Here is an 18,762-nt window from a genome sequence, read left to right on the forward strand (position 1 = left end):
CAACTAAGTCCGAAATGTTTTGGACTCTGAAAATTTTATTACAAAAGTGCGTTGTTATTACATAGTGGGTTGCTACTGGTGTAACGCAGTTTGTAATAACCCGTTATGTAATAAAATCGCCTAAGTCCGAAATGTTTTGGACTCTGAAAATGTTATTACAAAGTGCGTTGTTATTACATAGTGGGTTGCTACAAGGCACCCATTGACAGCTGGGTGGATTGGGACACATAGTCACAGTACTTTGTCCAAATTCACTGCACGTTGCTGTACCCTCAACTAGGTGTTTGCACGTATTCATGTGGCCACCATCTGGTCATATACCAACGGATTCGTGGGTTCTTTTAAGTGCACAGGGTTGTGTACTGTACATTAGGGGTTGTGACAACACTGAAAGGGTGAGAGTGAGTGGAGTGAGTTAAAATTTATGGTCACAAAAGTGAGAAGAGACCTGATCATTGGATACTGTCTTGTGCTAATGCAGGGCGTGCAGTTCATGCTTGATGTGAGATTTGTGTTGTGATTCGGGGTTTGTGTTGAAATGTAAAGCCACGTTATCAGTTATAGTTTGGCATGAAATGCATGTGGATCCGGCCAGTGAAGTACTGGCTCAAAGATGGCTTGAAGGAGCAAACAGGTCATTGGATCCCTCCCTCTGCAAGCAGTCTGCGTTCTGCTGTTTATTTTGTTGACAGTTACATAGACAGATTCTTTAATACAAATGCATTCAATCGGTGATTTACAATATGATTAGGTTGTCAGACAAAACATCCACTTGCACAGTTTGAGATCGATTGGATCATTGGATGATGAGATATTTACCAAAAAACGGGTCCACATGCATTTCATGCCAAACTATAGGTACGTCAACCTCAACGATACCTAAATGAAAGATTTAGTTAAATAAATTAGATCCCTCTATTTAGTTGGTAGTTTATGGTTACAGAATATACATCAATACATTTGAATCGATTCATTTACAAAACAGATATCGTCCGAGGGAAAACCAATTTCAGTAAAATCAGACCGTAGTGCTCGCTGCTGTTTTCCAGTGTGGCGGCCGGGACTCCAACTTCTAATAAACCTTGTCAGTCTTGTTTTCAGGAAGAGTCAAACACTTCTTTTCAATGAATAAATAGCTTTTTATTCATGGGTATAAATGTACTTCAGCACAATGCTCTTTCTAATAAGTAGATCCCTCTCAAGCTTAAGGTTTATGTGCATGGACCAGTGTTAGGGCAATATAAGTAGAACTTTTGGGCTGAATTTCCTGCCCTTGGCATGAAACTGATCTGTAGACTGCCAAAGTCAGAATGACCCAACATGGGTCTCACCGTATTTATAGGTGTGAGAAAATGGTCACATGTCAGTTCTAGACCAATCAAATTACGAGATATTACGTCCCGTTACGTCCTTATTCTTTTGAGGGATCTACTTTCACAACATGAAACCACTGAAATAAAGAGGAAGGCGAATTATCTCAGGAGGTAATCAGGTAGGAAAATGACTATTTTTACCAACCAATTAATTATGTGTAATTAATTCATTAAATGCCTCCCAGTATCATAAGATCAACAATTGCGTCTCTCTACGTCTTGCTACGTCCTTGCTGCCTGCTGAGGGACGTAATATCAACAAGCAGCATCGGCTGGGAATTATGATGGACAATTCAAAGAGGAAGATTACAGATGTCAGGAGGCAGTTGGAGTTTATCTGACACATAAGATGTTTAAAACATGACTCAGCCCCTTATACAATTTGACAGTGGCACTGGAAGTCATATTTATGAAAAACACGTTCATAAATAATGATGCTGAACATTGCGCATGAATACAACAGTGAGAATCACATAGTTCCCGTTGTCAGAATTAACATCGGCTTTGAAACATGACCTGATACATCATCAAGTACAATTCTGGGTTCTTCTACGTAGTTCACAAGATTACATAAACTTTACAATGCAAAACACTAATCTGAGTCAAAAGTAGCGGTAACCCCGTTGCGAAATAGACTGGCTGTCACAAAGTTAAAAGGCGGGCGTCACCAAAAACAAATAGTTCGACCCTGATCACAAATTCACCAAATGCATAATTAACGAGTGTTAAGGGATTACGATCAGTTTGTCGAAGGACAAGGTAAGATTAATCCATATCTGATAGTTAGTTTTTCGTAACTGGACGCTTAGAGCGTCTGACAGGCGACGTTGTTGACATTGTGTCTTACAAAGTACAACTGTGTTCTAAAACAAATAGCGTAATGTGATGGTACTAGCTTAAGATGTTTTACGAATGCAATATATGTTATAATGCTCAGAACAACATGCTACGATCTTTTGCTAGATTTCTTACCAAAACAGATTTCAAAACACTGAATTACGTGAAAACGATGTTGCCAATAATACTCGTATATAGCTGCAAAACTAATTACACGATAATTATAATAATAATTTCTGCACTGCCATAAACAATCAAAAATACAGATGGGAAATACCTAACAGATATATGTCATGATGCCTAATCCTTTACAAGCTTTTATAACTTATAAATTTCGCTGCAATTAAAATGCAGGAGTATTATCTAAATCTTCTTGATGGCCATCACACCAGAAACCTGTGGACAGCCTATGGACTTCTCAGCAAGGCCGAATTTAACTGTGTAAATATCCGGTCCTTTCTAAATTACCCCTTGATTTGTAGAACCCTGACTTCCATCTCTAATCTAATTCCCTGGTTTCATCAACTTGTTGCCTAGTTATTTTAATGACGTTGCCACTGTATTTACTTTATTTATATTCTGTATACATACATTCCCTCCTCCTCATGTCAATTCTTTTTTGGTAACGGTGCAAGAATCTGTTTCGAAATTCGTGAAATAAAAGAAGTGACTATCCAGAAAATGGCCATTATTGCAATTGTCCTGCTTCCATTGGCCAGACTAGGCTTTTCGCGAGGTCGCTTCATTGTCAGAATAACTTGCCAGTTAAACAGCATAAAACAGACTCTGTTTTGCAGTCGACCTGACCCCACTTCAAATTTGTCACATGCAGAACGTGCCCTAGTCTTGCATCTTGGTTTTGTGTCCTCAAGTTGTGATATTTATCTGTTGCAGGATGCCTTTTATCGTCGCTGCGTTTGAATAATTCCATCACCAACACTAAAGTTTTGTGTATGCATATTAATGTATTTTTCGGCGAATATATTCTTTAAATACCTTTATGCTTATATGTACAAGAATGCGCCACTGGGTATTATGGCGTCAACTGTGACCAGTCCTGTGCTGCACGTCACTGCAAGATGGACTCCAGCTGTGATGTGACACAAGGGCGGTGTGTCGGTGGATGTGCGGCTGGATATCATGGAATAGACTGTAGACAAGGTAATATATCCCACTATTTTCCCACATATATATTAAATGCCCACTTTGTAAATCTGATACAGTTATTGTATCATATTTAAGTATCATGAACAGTGTTTTCATTGGGATGCCTTAAACAGACACTGCTCCTCTGTTTACATTTTATGTCTAGTTACAGGACATTTACAGTGAACAACACTTTGCAAGAAATGATTGTGGATGCATCATAAGAGGTGACTTATCATTGTATTCTAATTACATACACTGATGCTCATGATGTTAATCACTGGAATGCCTGGACCACACTCGATGATCTACGTCATGTACCTGGAACATTACGGAGAGCACCATTTAAACAACAAACCAAAATCAACAATTAGTTCATTAATGAAAATGATTTTCATACTTTGGTTGTTTAAACCATCGTTGTGTCCAAGAGCGTTTATATCGGTGCCCTTGGCTGGTAGATCAGGATACTGGTCAACGGAAGACAGGTGTTGAATTGACGACGACAGCAGCAATTGTCCTTGTAATTTGGTGAATAATGGTCAAAATGGTACAAATAATGGTAGTCACGTGATCTCCATCAACTGCCGTAGGTTGCTATGTGGACCGTGCTGGTCCCTCTTACTACGTCACAGTGAGAAGATAGTGGGGCTAGATATCGTAAATACGCAACTTATATCAACACGATAATTTTGGATGAATTATGGTGATTTCACGCCGCACACAACTATGTTCCGGCAATGTTTCGGTCTGGACCAGACAATCCGGTGAACAACAACATGAGTTACCTTTCTCTATTAATGTTAATTGTTGGGAAAACATCGATCAAGCTGAGACAGCTCTGGCTTCAGAAAGCCCTTGGTTTCATGGTTAGCCAAATAGCCCTGGCAGTTGTTAGGTTACATTATCATTTTGTGTTTTGCAGCTAGAAACTTTGTAATGTTAGTCGGCTGTAGATTGAGAAACAGGAGCATCACAAAGATCATGAATCCAGCGAGTCAGTGTAGCATTGGATACATATGGCCAAGTTACTTCAAAACTGAATTTGAACTCATAGTCAAATAGAATTGTATGTAGGATTTAAAGAAAGTTATATTATGAGTTTGAGAAAAATGGGTAACGGCCCATGCAGAGACGTAATTTGTTGTAACTATCCTATACTTCAGAAACCACTGGATATACGGCTACTGAAATTTATACAAGATCATAGCGTGTAGCACTGGGACGTACTTGAGAGCACCATAGAAAATGAAAATCTCCACGATAATGTTGTACGAAAACATATTTGTTACGTTCAACATAATAAACCTTTGATAACAACTTTTGTTACGGAATTGATATGCATCATTATTTTATCACCGATATAGGGTTTTATTTCATGTAGTTTATTGATACCTACCTGGGTGTCCCACTTCTTCTGCATCAGATCACGGATGTAAGTTCTAATGCTAGCTTTGTAATCAGAGCATGGGATAAGAAGTGGTGTCACAGATTTGTTGAGTGCTGCCTTAGCAACAAAATCAGCCAGTTTCTAGAAATACAAACATGGCTGGGTAACGAACAAAAGACGATGTCGCATTGGCAGTAGCAAGATCACTATGCAATTCAATCATTATCCCTCGCGACAACCATATAGAAACGAGTTCCGTCCGTCCGTCGTCCGTCACACTTTATCCAAAGCATATCTCCTAAACTACTGGTGATAGCTTAATCAAACTTGGACATGTCAATCATGATCCCTAGATGCGCCTTTTGCGGTTTATTTCTTGCGGTTTCCGTGGAAACGTGAATTAGGCTGTGAGGATGGCTTGTCCGGAGCAGATCTCTAAACTATACGTGCTGGCTTCATCAAACTTGGCACACATATCAAGCATGATCCCTAGATGATCCCCTTTGGGGGTTAGACCCAGATATGAAGTATATTTTTGTGGTTCCCTTGGAAACGTGACAGGCTGTGGCTATGAGGAGGATGTCATCTCGTCCGAGCAGATCTCCTCAATTATACATGCTAGCTTCATCTAAGTTGGTACACATATCCCTAGATGTGCCTTTTGGGGTTTAAACCCAGATATGAATTATAATTTTTGTGGTTTCCATTGAAACATGACTTAGGTTGTGACTATGAGGATGTCTTTTGTTGCATTTCCATGGCAACAAGTTAGGCTTCAACTGTTAGTTAGTGCTCCTCTCTGGAGCAGATCTTAAAAACCGTTCAATACTATCCTTCCACTTTGCTGTATACACTCCAAAACATTTGACATAATCATAACTAGTAGACATATTCATAAAGAGTATTTTGCCGTTGCGGGGATATTCATGACTTTGTCTTCTTGTTTCTATTAATAGTGGATGTTTACAAGAAAGATTCTTAATGGCCTGAAGGCATGAAAGAGAATCGGAAAAGATTATGCATTGTTTATATTTACGGTGTTTATTAATGTATTTAAGAGCTGTTAATATTGGCGTTAGCTTCTGCTGTGAAAATAGAACTGTTATTGGGCAATCAAGAAGATATTGTTTTGAATCCAATGACAGTGGCTGATGGGTTTAGAATGATAAGAGGTTGTGAAAATGGCAATTGACGAGGTGTTGGACCACAGGTTTGTGAATGTTCATCCGTCATAATTGCAGTTATATTCCAGTTCTGTGGTCCATTCGGTCACTTCTTTCCAGAGCCAAAGACACAGTTGCTGATCACATCGGTGGTCATTAATTTTGCGCAACAGTGAATGAGTTTCCCTTGAGTCATGTGATTCTCTTATATATTTAAGTTATCTCGTGGTGTATCGTCCAGATGAATGTAAGGCAGTAAGTAATTACTGGATTGAGACAATTTGACAAATTGGGCATCGGAATCAGATATAGATTCAGTGAATCGTGTTTAGGCGCTGACACCCTCATTATGTTCAAATATAACTTTTTATTATCCTCAGGAAAGATAGTGATGTGAAAAGAATGATTGCTGAATGCAAACCAGTGAAAAAGGAAAACTATTGTCATTGAGGAAGTCAGTGTATATTCCTTTCAATATATCTTTGTGTGCGTAAAGTAATATTTTTGGATTAAACTTTCGAATGTTTGTTGTTAGATTGGGTTGGAGTAGGTAACACCATAAAAGTCCGTGTTTTGTTGGCGACTAGAATTTTCCCATTTCTTATCATATCGTCATCATGAAGATAAAAACACTGTTTTCAACCAAAATATAAGCTGGATACATACTGCCTCTAAACTGCTAAACGCTTAAATTAGTGTTGATATGTTGAGAGGAATCTTATCTGCTATGTGGTATTCCAGACACAGTATACCAGGGGGATGTATGGCATCAACTAAAACTGTAGTGTTGATATGTTGAGATGAATCTTATCTGCCATGTGATATTCCACACAGTGTACCAGGGGACAGTATGGCATCAACTGTAAGTGGAGTATTGATATGTTGAGATGAATCTTATCTGCCATGTGATATTCAACGCAGAGTGTCCCAGGGAAAGTATGGCATCAACTGTAACTATAGTATCGATATGTTGAGATGACGCTTGTCTGCTATGGGATATTCCTCACAGGGTGTCCCAGGGAAAGTATGGTATCAACTGTAACTGAGGTGTTGATATGTTGAGATGACTCTTGTCTGCTATGGGATATTCCTCACAGAGTGTCCCAGGGAAAGTATGGTATCAACTGTAACTGTAGTGTTGTTATGTTGAGATTAATCTTATCTGCCATTTGATATTCCACACAGAGTGTCCCAGGGGAAATTAGGGCATCAACTGTAACTATAGTGTTGATATGTTGAGATGACTCTTTTGTCTGCTATGGGATATTCCTCACAGGGTGTCCCAGGGGAAAGTATGGTATCAACTGTAACTGAGGTGTTGATATGTTGAGATGACTCTTGTCTGCTATGGGATATTCCTCACAGGGTGTCCCAGGGGAAAGTATGGTATCAACTGTAACTGTAGTGTTGTTATGTTGAGATTAATCTTATCTGCCATTTGATATTCCACACAGAGTGTCCCAGGGGAAATTAGGGCATCAACTGTAACTATAGCGTTGATATGTTGAGATGACTCTTGTCTGCGTTATGGGATATTCACTCACAGGGTGTCCCAGGGGAAAGTATGGTATCAACTGTAACTGAGGTGTTGATATGTTGAGATGACTCTTGTCTGCTATGTGATATTCCTCACAGAGTGTCCCAGGGAAAAGTATGGCATCAACTGTGACTGTAGTGTTGAGATGAATCTTATCTGCAGTGTGATATTCTCACAGGGTGTCCCAGGGAAAGTAGGGCATCAACTGTAACTATAGTGTTGTTATGTTGAGATGAATCTTGTCTGCTATGGGATATTCCTTACAGGGTGTCCGAGGGAAAGTATGGTATCAACTGTAACTATAGTGTTGTTATGTTGAGATGAATCTTGTCTGCTATGGGATATTCCTCACAGGGTGTCCCAGGGGAAAGTGTTGTTATGGGATGAATCTTGTCTCAACTGTAACTATAGTGTCAACTGTTATGTTGTTAGATGAATCTTGTCTGCTATGGGATATTCCTCACAGGGTGTCCCACGGAGAAAGTAGGGCATCAACTGTAACTATAGTATGTTGAGTTGATCTTGTCTGCTATGGGATATCACAGGGTGTCCCAGGGGAAATTAGGGCATCAACTGTAACTCATATAGTGTTGTTATGGATGATCTGCGTCATACACACAGAGCGTCCCAGGGGAAAGTATGGTATCAACTATAGTGTTGAGGTGACTTATCTGTCTGTGGTATCCTTTGACTCTGTCTGACTGTGCTGACAACATCACATGCCATCACGTCACTAGAACCTGTACAGGTGGATGTCAGGCAGGGTGGAAACTCTATCCGTGTCAGACAGGTGAGTGTGGAGTGAGTGAGTGATATAAATCGTTACATCGGCAATATTTCAGCCATATCGTGACGAGAAAAATGTTATACACAGTAATTAATGGCAAATTACAGAAACCTGTCAACAAAGGACAGTAAAACAACAAGATTATCACAGATATATATTTTAAACCAGTAATTAAATCTAAAACAGTTCAAGTATAGATGACAATACAATATAAAAACGGGCTATAGATTGCCAACAACTGAAGGTAGATCACCATACTAGGGACCATGGGGACTTAGAGTATATTTGCTTCCTGCATGGACCCTAGCTTGATTTACACCATCCCTTCAGCTGCTAGCAATTTTAGATAATCTAGCCATAAATTAACGGAACATATATACTACGATTTAAAAGTAATAGTAGGTTTAAATTTACACTGAATGCGTTTGGACTTACGTACGGTGAGTGTGGAAGTCTATAAGTGAAAGGTAATAAACTTTGATCTCACAGACAAAATATTGATATGAGCTGTGTTTTGTATCTCTTTCATTTCTTGTAACTCAAACACGTTTGAAATGTCAGATCCGCTCCTACAAGTCACAACAACAGTCTAACCATGTGATGTGTAATGCCTGAAAATATATACAACTGTGTACTTGTTGCGTAGTTTGTGACAGTGGGAAATGCGGGTTGATCTGTGAGCGGGACTGCGGCCAGTGTAACGGGACGTGTGATGTTATTGATGGACGATGTCCCGGGGATGTACCGAGGGGTACAATGGCTCTAACTGCTCAGTGAAGCTTTGTACGTAGTTTTATTTACTTCATAACATTAAATAAATGGGTTGTACCTCCTTGATCATACGACAATCGTCTAAACAAAACAAATAAGCGGAACAAATGTATTTATGACAAATTACGATGAAAACATTTGTCATAGCTGGCATGTTCACTCACATTAGTTACGTCTGAATATGAAATACAACCTGTGATATTATTACCCTTCGTTGTTTTAGACCACGATCCCTGTTTAATACATGCAACATGTGTTATGTGAACGCATACTATGCAACTTGGACAAAGATTCATGCGTAATATGTGTTGAGACCTGGATATTGTACATGATTTCTATGCTGAGTGAAAGATTGAATCTCAAAGACTGACCATAACCAAAGTAGTTTTGATTTTTCAAAGGATTTGACTGACTTTACAAACTCAGAAAAGACTATCAAACCGTTTCATTTTTCAACTTTGCACACTGCTGTCGTACGTGGCAAATCTTCGTTACTTGTGTTACAAAACGCTGTGAGCATGGAGACATGATTATACATCTATATTTGGAAGTTTCATTCAAATTTTTCATGAAAGCAACTATGTTAAAAATACTTGTCTTCTGAAGTGTACTGAGAAGTTCCACACAGTCTATTCACAATCGAGTATAAGTTATAAATGCCAAAGTTATAAATGCCAAACGGAGGCATTCCATGGCGACAATTGTCTTCTATCGGATTATTTTCTTTGTACATTTGAATCGGAATTTCTGCTGTGACTGACATACTCGAAACAGGTTCTAGTGAGTGAGTGAGTGGGTTTTGTTTAATGCCGCTTTAAGCAATATTCCAGCAATATCACCAGAAAGTGGCTTCACACATTGTACTCATGCTGGCAATTGAATCCAGGTCATCAGCGTGACCATCGAATTCTTTACGCCCCTTACCAGTGCATAGATATCAAACTTAAACCAACTAACGTTATAACAAAACAGATTGTACTTTTCAAAAACCCTTCTTTAGAAAGCCGACCGCTCCGAGGTACATTATCCACCATAGCCACTAAACATCCTGACATACGTAACCACGAATGGTTTGTTATTGTTGTTGCCATGTCAGAAAAGCAATTAGCGTACATTTCCGCTAATCCTTTTCATCTGTGTTTTGTTTTTTAACTCAGCTGATAATTCCTTTTGCTGCACCTGCATGCATAGGCTATATAACATGTAGTACTATACCTGCTATAAGTTCACTAGATGACAAAAAAACGGGTAAAATCGTTCCCATTGCATGCACATTAATTTTACTACAGAATCTTTTAGGGAACTACGCTGTGTGGTTTTAAAATAATAGGTGATTAACCTAAATATCAGGTAAAACACAGAAATAGGGATCAAATTTTGATCGGTCATATACGATCAACGCGTCGGAAAAATCTGGAAAAAGCTTATAATTGATTTCTTGGAGTAATTTTATTACGGGAAATATAACCACCGTTCATATTGTTTCACTTTAGGTTGAGGAAATTTTGCCATGGTTGACAGCTGCCCAGTCCTGGGTCCGTCATTACGGTCGAGGTAGCATGTGCTGCCCACCTGGCAGTCAGATCATTATTACCAAAATTGTTGTCCTGAAAACCAAAGCGCTTTGATTTGGAAATGAATGAGGCCCTCGCGAGATGTGACGGATACTTCAAAAACAAACAATTTACAAAGCCACCCATTGCAGTTATCAGTTTCTTCCAAGCTTGTGAAGGTAAGCATCATTGGCGTGTTAACAATAGAAATGAAAAAACAAACCTAATTGACTACCCATAAGCCTTTATTTGAAATGTCGCCACTTTTGTTCAAACGTACACGCGCGAGCTTGAAAAAAAACTTCGTTGTTCTTTTCAAGTAAGTCTATGAGAGTAAGGTAGTAGAAATGGCAGTCTGTATACTTGCTATAGCTCTTTCTTTGACACATAGCAACAAACTTGACAATCGAAGCTTTGGAAACAAGGATCCGGGAACTCAAGCGATCTCAACGGAAACCCAAGACAGAGAAACTGGCAGGTAGGTTTCAGATAAAATTAATTTCATTTTCTTTTATCTAGCAGTCAGTTTGCATCGAATTAAACGTTTTCGGTGAATCTACATTGGGCAGCGCGCATTCTGATTTCTCCCACGGTTATTAATGTGGACATTGCATTTTGGTGTGAAATCTGTTAAAAACAACATTATTGTTGATAAATTTGTTTAAACATTCGCATAACCATAAGACAAGAATACCCCTGTGTTCCTGTACGTTGAGTCTGATGTTTATATACTCTTTACTTCTGCGGCAGCTCATTTTGTTGCTGGGCACAACCAACACCATAACCAAACATTTATTCCTTCAGTCATTTTTGTGGAGGTAATTTTGTCTCAGTATTATTCTTTCTGTCGGACTATTTCAATTATGCATCCAGCTACATTGGAACCGTGTACTGAGCGTATGTTTAGCTTTTTCACCTTCCAGGTTATTGATGGAATAAAATATATTTTAAGAAATTGTTATACATGTATCCGGTGCAAGGCAAATAAATATAGATGAAACCAGTAGTACATGATATTCCGGTGGAAAATATTACCAATCATATGCCCGCGATCCAAATGTGTGTCTCATTTTGTTTTAGCTATTGTGGAGAAGAAGAATCATGGAAAGTTCCCTGAGGGATACCTTGAAAATCCATTAAAGTTACTTTATTTAAGGTAAAAAACTTAATTCCCTAAGCTCTTTTATTATTGTCTCGTCATCATAATCAAGATATGTTTGGCTCATAAGATTTGTATAATGTATTTTAAAATGGACAATTAATCTGCTCTTGTCTACCATTGGGTAAATCTAGCATCCAATTATTCTCATTGTCAGGTATCTAGTGTAATTTCAGCAGAATTGACATAGCATACCATTATGTAGTGCATATTTGCTGCATAATCATGTCTGTCATGTTAATAGAAACTTCTACACTCCTCCAGTAATGCATTACTACCACAATTACTTATTAATTTGTTTTGATACAGATAATAATCAAATTTATGAATGTTTCTGTGTCGGATTGTAATAATCTATTATTGGACGAATGAAACCAATCTACTTCCTTTTCCTAATAGAAACCTTTGATAATCTGGAGGAGCAAGATTTGACGATCGACGTCGGCAGATTACAGGAAAGAAAAAACACAGGAAAGATGCTAAAAAGAAACAAAGAATCTGATCTGTAAGTTCCTGAAACTGGATTATATAATATCATTTGTACTGGTTTATACACTTCCTGGACACCAGTTTAAAACACCCTGAGTTTCACTGCTGACATGATGTGTGTGCCAAGCATATTATCACATCGCTATATACCTGTAATAGAATAATCCTTCCTTATCATCACATGTCATTACTTCCATCACCGTAATGTGCCATTATCTAATTAGAACAAGCTGCCTCAAGAATAAATGTTGGATTATTAACTTCGCAGTGCAAGAATTTCATTTTTTCCCTCTTTAACCACAAAGCTAACCCTAGAATTGATATCGCCACCGTAATTTGATCAGATAAGACGTTAACCTCACATATATCAGTAGGACATGTCTATTATCTGACATTACGCCAACCCTCCATAATAGTTATTTGAACAAACTACTACCATACACATTAATATCATTAACCCTTAGCCAGCCTGAATTAATTTCCAGCACCAGGTAACCATTGTGGTGATTTCAAACATGGTGGGGTTATAATTAAGGTACAACCAGAACCAATCATTTGCACATCAATATCAGATGAAAAATATAACATTATTATCGGAGCATTATCCAGATATGTTCAAACATACAGACGTTAAGGCCATATAATAATAATAACGCAATTTTAGCGCCTAGAATCCAACACGATACTTGCTCTCTGGCGTTACATTCTTACCCTGACGGGTGTAAATTTTCAAAGAAAAAATATAACATTATTAAGCTACTATACAATAAGCCTTCCAGCGCGACCGTATAGGTCCGTACATCCGCACATCCGCTTCTCAGGTACATTAATGGTTTGTTTTAAAAGTATTCATTGCTACGTTAAAACCGATTTCGACTCACCTATACAGAATAACTTCTCTTCCTTTATAGCATCACTGAGGGAATCGGATTCGGCAGTCACCCCTGTATTAGCTGGTGTGATCGGCTTGGTTGCTGGGATATGCCTCACAGTGCTTCTTGGAGTTGGACTATACACTGGCCTGGTAAGACAATGGAGGTAAGTAACCTTTAGCAACACTGTCGGGATGCTTTATATTATTTATGATGTACAATTCTTTCTGAATAACATGTACAACATACTAATTACTTTTCACTGTCGGCTTTGCAGATTGCAGTGGATAAACTCTTCTCAGAAGGATGAGATGAAAGTCAGGGCCACATCAACCCAAGCGGACAGGAACTCTACAGAGCCGTCAGACAACTACACATCCATATCCGAGCAGGCTTGTGGCCGCAGCATCTACAACAACGACTATTCTACACTGGACGTCGAGGCCAAGTCGAACAATGACTATGACGTCATTAAGAACAAGGCTTATGAAAATATGTAGAGAGCATATCGTAGTAACAGATTAGTTTAAATGTTAATGTAATTAAAATGCATCCACCGCATCCATAATAATATTTACAAAAAACCTTGCTGTCCCAATTGGTAACAGGCTGTGCACGATATTTATGTCGTCAATATTTGAACAGCTGACGGCTGTGAAGTCGCCTTAGATTTCATGTCCTGCAAGTTTGAGACAAAACAATGAGTTTGGAAGCCACATGAGGGGAATTTACATCGTGATCGTCCAGGTCCACGTTCTCTAACACGTTCCTATAAGTAATGCAAGCATGAACTTGTGGTCTGTAGGAAAAGAACATATTTGGCATTTAATGAAATCAAAAATATTTTGGCCCATTTTGGAAATGTTATTTTTGCCTCTTGATATTGCTTAACTTTAAAGGCGTCAATTCCCTAGCAGTCTTTGTCTGTTTCAACAATCTGCTCTACTTTGGATAAAGCCTTACTGTCTTGTCGATACCGTGGGCTTTGGTTGTTTGTAGATCCACCCATCAGCAAACTTTGGATAAACCTTACTGTCTTGTTGATACCGTGGGCTTTGGCTGTTTGTAGATCCACCCATCAGCAAACTTTGGATAAAGCCTACATCATCTTGTTAATACTGTGGGCTTTGGTTGTCTGTAGATCCACCCATCAGCAAACTTTGAGTAAAGCCTTACTGTCTTGTCGATTGGTTGTTTGTAGATCCACCCATCATCTTTGGATAAAGCCTCCTTAAACTTTTGTCGATACCGTAGGCTTTGGCTGTTTTGTAGATCCACCCATGTGCTAAAATTGGATCGATATCTTGTCGATGGGCTTTGCTTGTTTGTAGATCCACCCATCAGCAAACTTTGGATAAAGCCTTACTGTCTTGTCGATACCGTAGGCTTTGGCTGTTTGTAGATCCACCCATCAGCAAACTTTGATAAAGCCTTACTGTCTTGTCGATACCGTGGGCTTTGTCAGTTTGTTTGTAGATCCACCCATCAGCAAACTTTGGATAAAGCCTTTACCGTCTTGTCGATACCGTGGGCTTTGGTTGTTTGTAGATCCACCCATCAAGCAAACTTTGGATAAAGCCTTACTTGCCGATACCGTGGGCTTTGGTTGTTTTGTAGATCCACCCATCAGCAAACTTTGGATAAAGCCTTACCTGTCTTGTCGATACCGTAGGCTTTGGTTGTTTGTAGATCCACCCATCAGCAAACTTTGGATAAAGCCTTACTCGTCTTGTCGATACCGTGGGCTTTGGTTGTTTGTAGATCCACCCATCAGCAAACTTTGGATAAAGCCTTACTGTCTTGTCGATACCGTGGGCTTGGTTGTTTTGTAGATCCACCCATCAAATGCAAACTTTGGATAAAGCCTTACTGTCTTGTCGATACCGTAGGCTTTGGTTGTTTGTAGATCCACCCATCAGCAAACTTTTGATAAAGCCTTACTGTCTTGTCGATACCGTGGCTTCGGTTGTTTGTAGATCCACCCATCAGCAAACTTTGATAAAGCCTTACATCGTCTTGTCGAGGGCTTTGGTTGTTTGTAGATCCACCCATCAGCAGACTTTGGATAAAGCCTTACTGTCTTGTTGATACCGAGGGCCTTTATTGTTTGTAGATCCACCCCATCAGCAAACTTTGGATAAAGCCTCCACTGTCTTGTCGATACCGTGGGCTTTGGTTGTTTGTAGATCCACCCCATCAGCAAACTTTGCTGGGTGCGGTCAATTTCATTTAATTATCTAGAGAATTGTTTTGTTCTCACTTCTGTGCAGTTCGGGTGGTTCCTTCTTCGTCCTTCTTGCAGCCAAGGCTGCGTGGACGCCTCTGGTGTGCAAGTTGGCAGTTCGTTGGTTAGAAATACTGTCAACGTATTTTATTTTTGTCTTTACATCCATTTTATGGTGTACATAATAGTTGAATCCATTTTGTAAGGATGGCTACATTTAAGGTTATTATTGGAGATGTGTGGTCCCTTTGCATAGAGCTCAGGTCACAAATCAGGTTAAGCAGCGTTGGGTGCGGAGAGTCCTAAGATGGGTGACCGTGTGTGACAGCTTGACTCCTGAGAGTTTCTAGGACACCAGTCCTGGACCACAACGAAGCACATGTAATACATGTGGTCCCACCTGAGGCAAGTGAGTTTGTTCAAACTTGCCTCTGTTCATCCAGCAGAAACTGGCTACCCGGTGGCAGCTTGGGTTATCCGGGGTAATAATGATAAATCGTGCGCTTTGGAGCAGGATATCTAGCCTGGAAAAGGCGCATTATAAATCTTCTCATTATTATTAATGCCGGCATATTTTTATCTATTAACCTAATTTTTAAGATGCCTAGCTGTTAAAACAATCGAAAACCACATTATCAGACAACAAAGGTATAGTTTTTGATGACGTAACAATTGAATGACGTTATCCCGTCACAGCGCCATTCTAGTGTGCCCCTCGTAATCGAACCATTTTACATTACGTCACAATGTAAGAGACGTCACGATGCATGTCAGTTGTCATCGCCTCGTACGGCCTACTACAGTACATGAAATTTCTATCGTTTGAGCTGGGTGAATTAGATAGAAATTGATTTCTCTTTAGGGACAAACCAGATAAAAGGGGAGGTAATGCATGGTCTAGAGGGCGCTGTCAGATATGTCTATAAATGTGACGTCATAGCGCGGTAAGTTCATTCTCGGCTGCGACACCAGTACTGAACATATTGATTTGTGACACTTAAGGTGCTGCAAGAAGAGATGATAATGAGAAACACTGCTGCAGTGTTGTCATACCTACCTTGTAGGTGGAGAAGATGTTACAGTAGCATCTGATGTCTACAGTGATAATATGCGTACTTTTTTCTTCTAGGGTGCAAACGTAGAAACTGCCTTGCAGGAAGGTCAATCTGCTTGAATGAATGTTTGCGTGGAACAAGACGGTGAGGCGTAAATCATCACTGTGATGTGATGTACCGCGTACAGTTTGAATAAACGCCTCGGCAAGTGTCGCAGGGGACTTACACTGATGTTTGTTCTTTTATCTGGTTTGTGTTGGTGGTAGAAGGAGAAACTACTCCGTTGCATCCCGTTTCTTGGTTTGCAGTAGCTTCACTCAGCTAACATCACTGGTGGAAACATTACGTTTATGTTTTACGACGGTTAAAATGTGTCAATTCGACTCACAAGCTTTCAGCGACACGGTAACTCTCGTAATGTTTACATTCCCACAATGCACTATTCAGCTTCCTCTGGATGTACTGATCTAAACTTACGCTGGTAGTAGAAATGCAACGTTCATATTGCCCTATATGGTTTACGTTAATTACAGATGTAATTAAAATAATTCAGAGAAGATATTTAATCCGAACGTAAACCGTCATCAAACTGTTATCATTTGTTTTTCTGGTAACGTTCGTCTTAACGTGGGGGCACATATCAATAGAACAGCGCCCCAGTTAGCCCTGTGTGAGGATTCTGAATTTAGGTCACCGACACCGTCGTTTGTTGTCTGGCTTAAATTAATCGTAATTACCCTTAGAAAGTATTAAATTTTGCATCTTAGAAAGAAATACAGTTCGCTCTACCACCATGTATAGTGTAATAAAGCACACTTTCGCCCTCGACTATTATATCGTTAATGCATTCGGACGCAAGGGTCCTCGTACTTTAACTATAATAGTTCAGGGCAAAAGTGTGCTTTATTACACTATACATGGTGGTAGAGCGAACTGTATTTTAATTTCATGCACATTTTGGTTTGAATCAGAATTAAAATGATGGTAGACACAACTGAAAAACATTTGTTACCACTCGCTCTTTTCTCCAAGAAGACTTGTCACCCTCTTGATGCTTGCTGTGTGCGAAAATACGACAAACCAAACAAAAGGCGCGTAGTGATTGCGATGCTTTGTTTAACATAATCCCGAGTACGTAACTTGTTTTATGGTAATTTGTGAATGTTTCTTAAATCTTGAAAATGATATGTCTTCATTTTGAAAGTACAAATGACATAACTAATAGAATTGTATTGCCTCATGTGAAGTTAATAAAACAGAGCCATGAATGGTGAGAGATTCAAATTCACGCACGTGCGTTTCTTTATTTAACGGCTCACCAGGGCCCACTTGACCTTTTCTACCGATCTTGCGGGCATGTTTTTGTGATTGTACGTGCGCATTCCGAAGTTTTTTATTTGACATTTTTCAAATTTGAGTTATTTATCACTACGAGTTTCAAAACAATATATTTAACTTTAACTTAACCAATAAGGTTTGATTTAACATTGGGTTTACACTTCCCATATATTCTAGTGTGACGTTTCTAAGGGTCATTCATATTTCATGTCATATAACAAACAAACAAACAAATAAATAAATAATGTACGAGTGACTCGGTGATATTAAGTACTATTGCAATGAAACAGGAAAATAGTGCTTGTTTGAAGTAGTTCCAATATTCATACGCCAATATGAAATCCTTCTAGAGAGGCACGAGTCGCTAAATGTGTTCAGTCAATTTTATAACATTGAAAGCCACAGTAAAACTCTCGCACAGGTTTATGGTAGAAAACCGATGTCCGATGCAGTTCCAAATTTTGACTTTGTGCCATATATTTATGCGTATTTTCAGTGAGTGAGTGAGTGAGTGAGTTAATATTGAACGTCACATCGGCAATATTTCAGCCATATAGTGACGAGAAATGTTTTATGTAAATAATGCGTATTTTCAGAACAACTGACTTCTTTGAGTGGCATTTTAGTAGTTGGAAGTCAGATAGAACAAGTATATATGGATGACAACTTTAATTCTTGATCACGACGTTTCGATACAGGTTATTGTATATTCATACTTGAAAACGATACAAGAACCTATATCGAAACGTCGTGCTCAAGAATGATAGAAAGTTGTCATCCATAAATACTTTGTTCTATCTAGGAGAACAACTGCCTTTGCATGCTTTTGTTTTGACGGACGCCATCGGTGGGTCAGGATAGTCTCACCTTTCGCGAATAGCTGCATCATCACTATTTCATAGTGATTCATAAACATATAACTCATGACATAGTCGATTGTGCTTTCAGTGTTGATTTGCTGGTTGCAAGAACTGATTGCAGTTGATTGTAATAGACAACATTCAATCTAGAAAGAGATCTATAATTTAGCTTCTAATATTTTGGAAAATAGATAAACAGTAATAGTAT

General features: G+C 39.0%; 1 protein-coding gene across 3 annotated transcripts; it reads left to right on the forward strand.

Annotated features, from left to right (window-relative positions):
- Positions 1-1,352: 1,352 nt before the first annotated feature.
- On the forward strand, positions 1,353-13,700 carry LOC124277840. Of its 3 annotated transcripts, none has more exons than XM_046713553.1 (5): positions 1,353-1,492; positions 3,105-3,147; positions 3,235-3,371; positions 13,117-13,243; positions 13,355-13,700. In XM_046713553.1, exons 3-5 carry the CDS (start codon positions 3,290-3,292, stop codon positions 13,575-13,577), a joined length of 432 nt encoding a protein of 143 aa, XP_046569509.1. In that variant the 5' UTR covers positions 1,353-1,492; positions 3,105-3,147; positions 3,235-3,289; the 3' UTR covers positions 13,578-13,700. The 3 variants fall into 3 exon arrangements, with proteins under 3 accessions (XP_046569509.1, XP_046569510.1, XP_046569512.1); XM_046713554.1 differs by lacking the exons at positions 1,353-1,492; positions 3,105-3,147; positions 3,235-3,371 and adding exons at positions 8,158-8,236; positions 8,880-9,019; positions 12,808-12,817 and having other exon boundaries at positions 13,112-13,243; XM_046713556.1 differs by lacking the exons at positions 1,353-1,492; positions 3,105-3,147; positions 3,235-3,371 and adding exons at positions 8,158-8,236; positions 8,880-9,016.
- The last annotated feature ends 5,062 nt before the right edge of the window (positions 13,701-18,762 follow it).

Source organism: Haliotis rubra, unplaced genomic scaffold (genome assembly GCF_003918875.1).
Source record: "Haliotis rubra isolate DU_JTF1 unplaced genomic scaffold, ASM391887v1 Scf2280, whole genome shotgun sequence".
Classification (NCBI taxonomy): Eukaryota; Metazoa; Mollusca; class Gastropoda; order Lepetellida; family Haliotidae; genus Haliotis; species Haliotis rubra.

Excerpts from the sequence above, each read along its gene's own strand:
- LOC124277840 (XM_046713553.1), top strand. The coding sequence starts at position 3,290 with ATGGACTCCAGCTGTGATGTGACACAAGGGCGGTGTGTCGGTGGATGT. Across the intron at positions 3,372-13,116 it reads TGGAATAGACTGTAGACAAG|CATCACTGAGGGAATCGGAT; the intron begins GTAATATATCCC and ends CTTCCTTTATAG. Across the intron at positions 13,244-13,354 it reads GGCCTGGTAAGACAATGGAG|ATTGCAGTGGATAAACTCTT; the intron begins GTAAGTAACCTT and ends TCGGCTTTGCAG.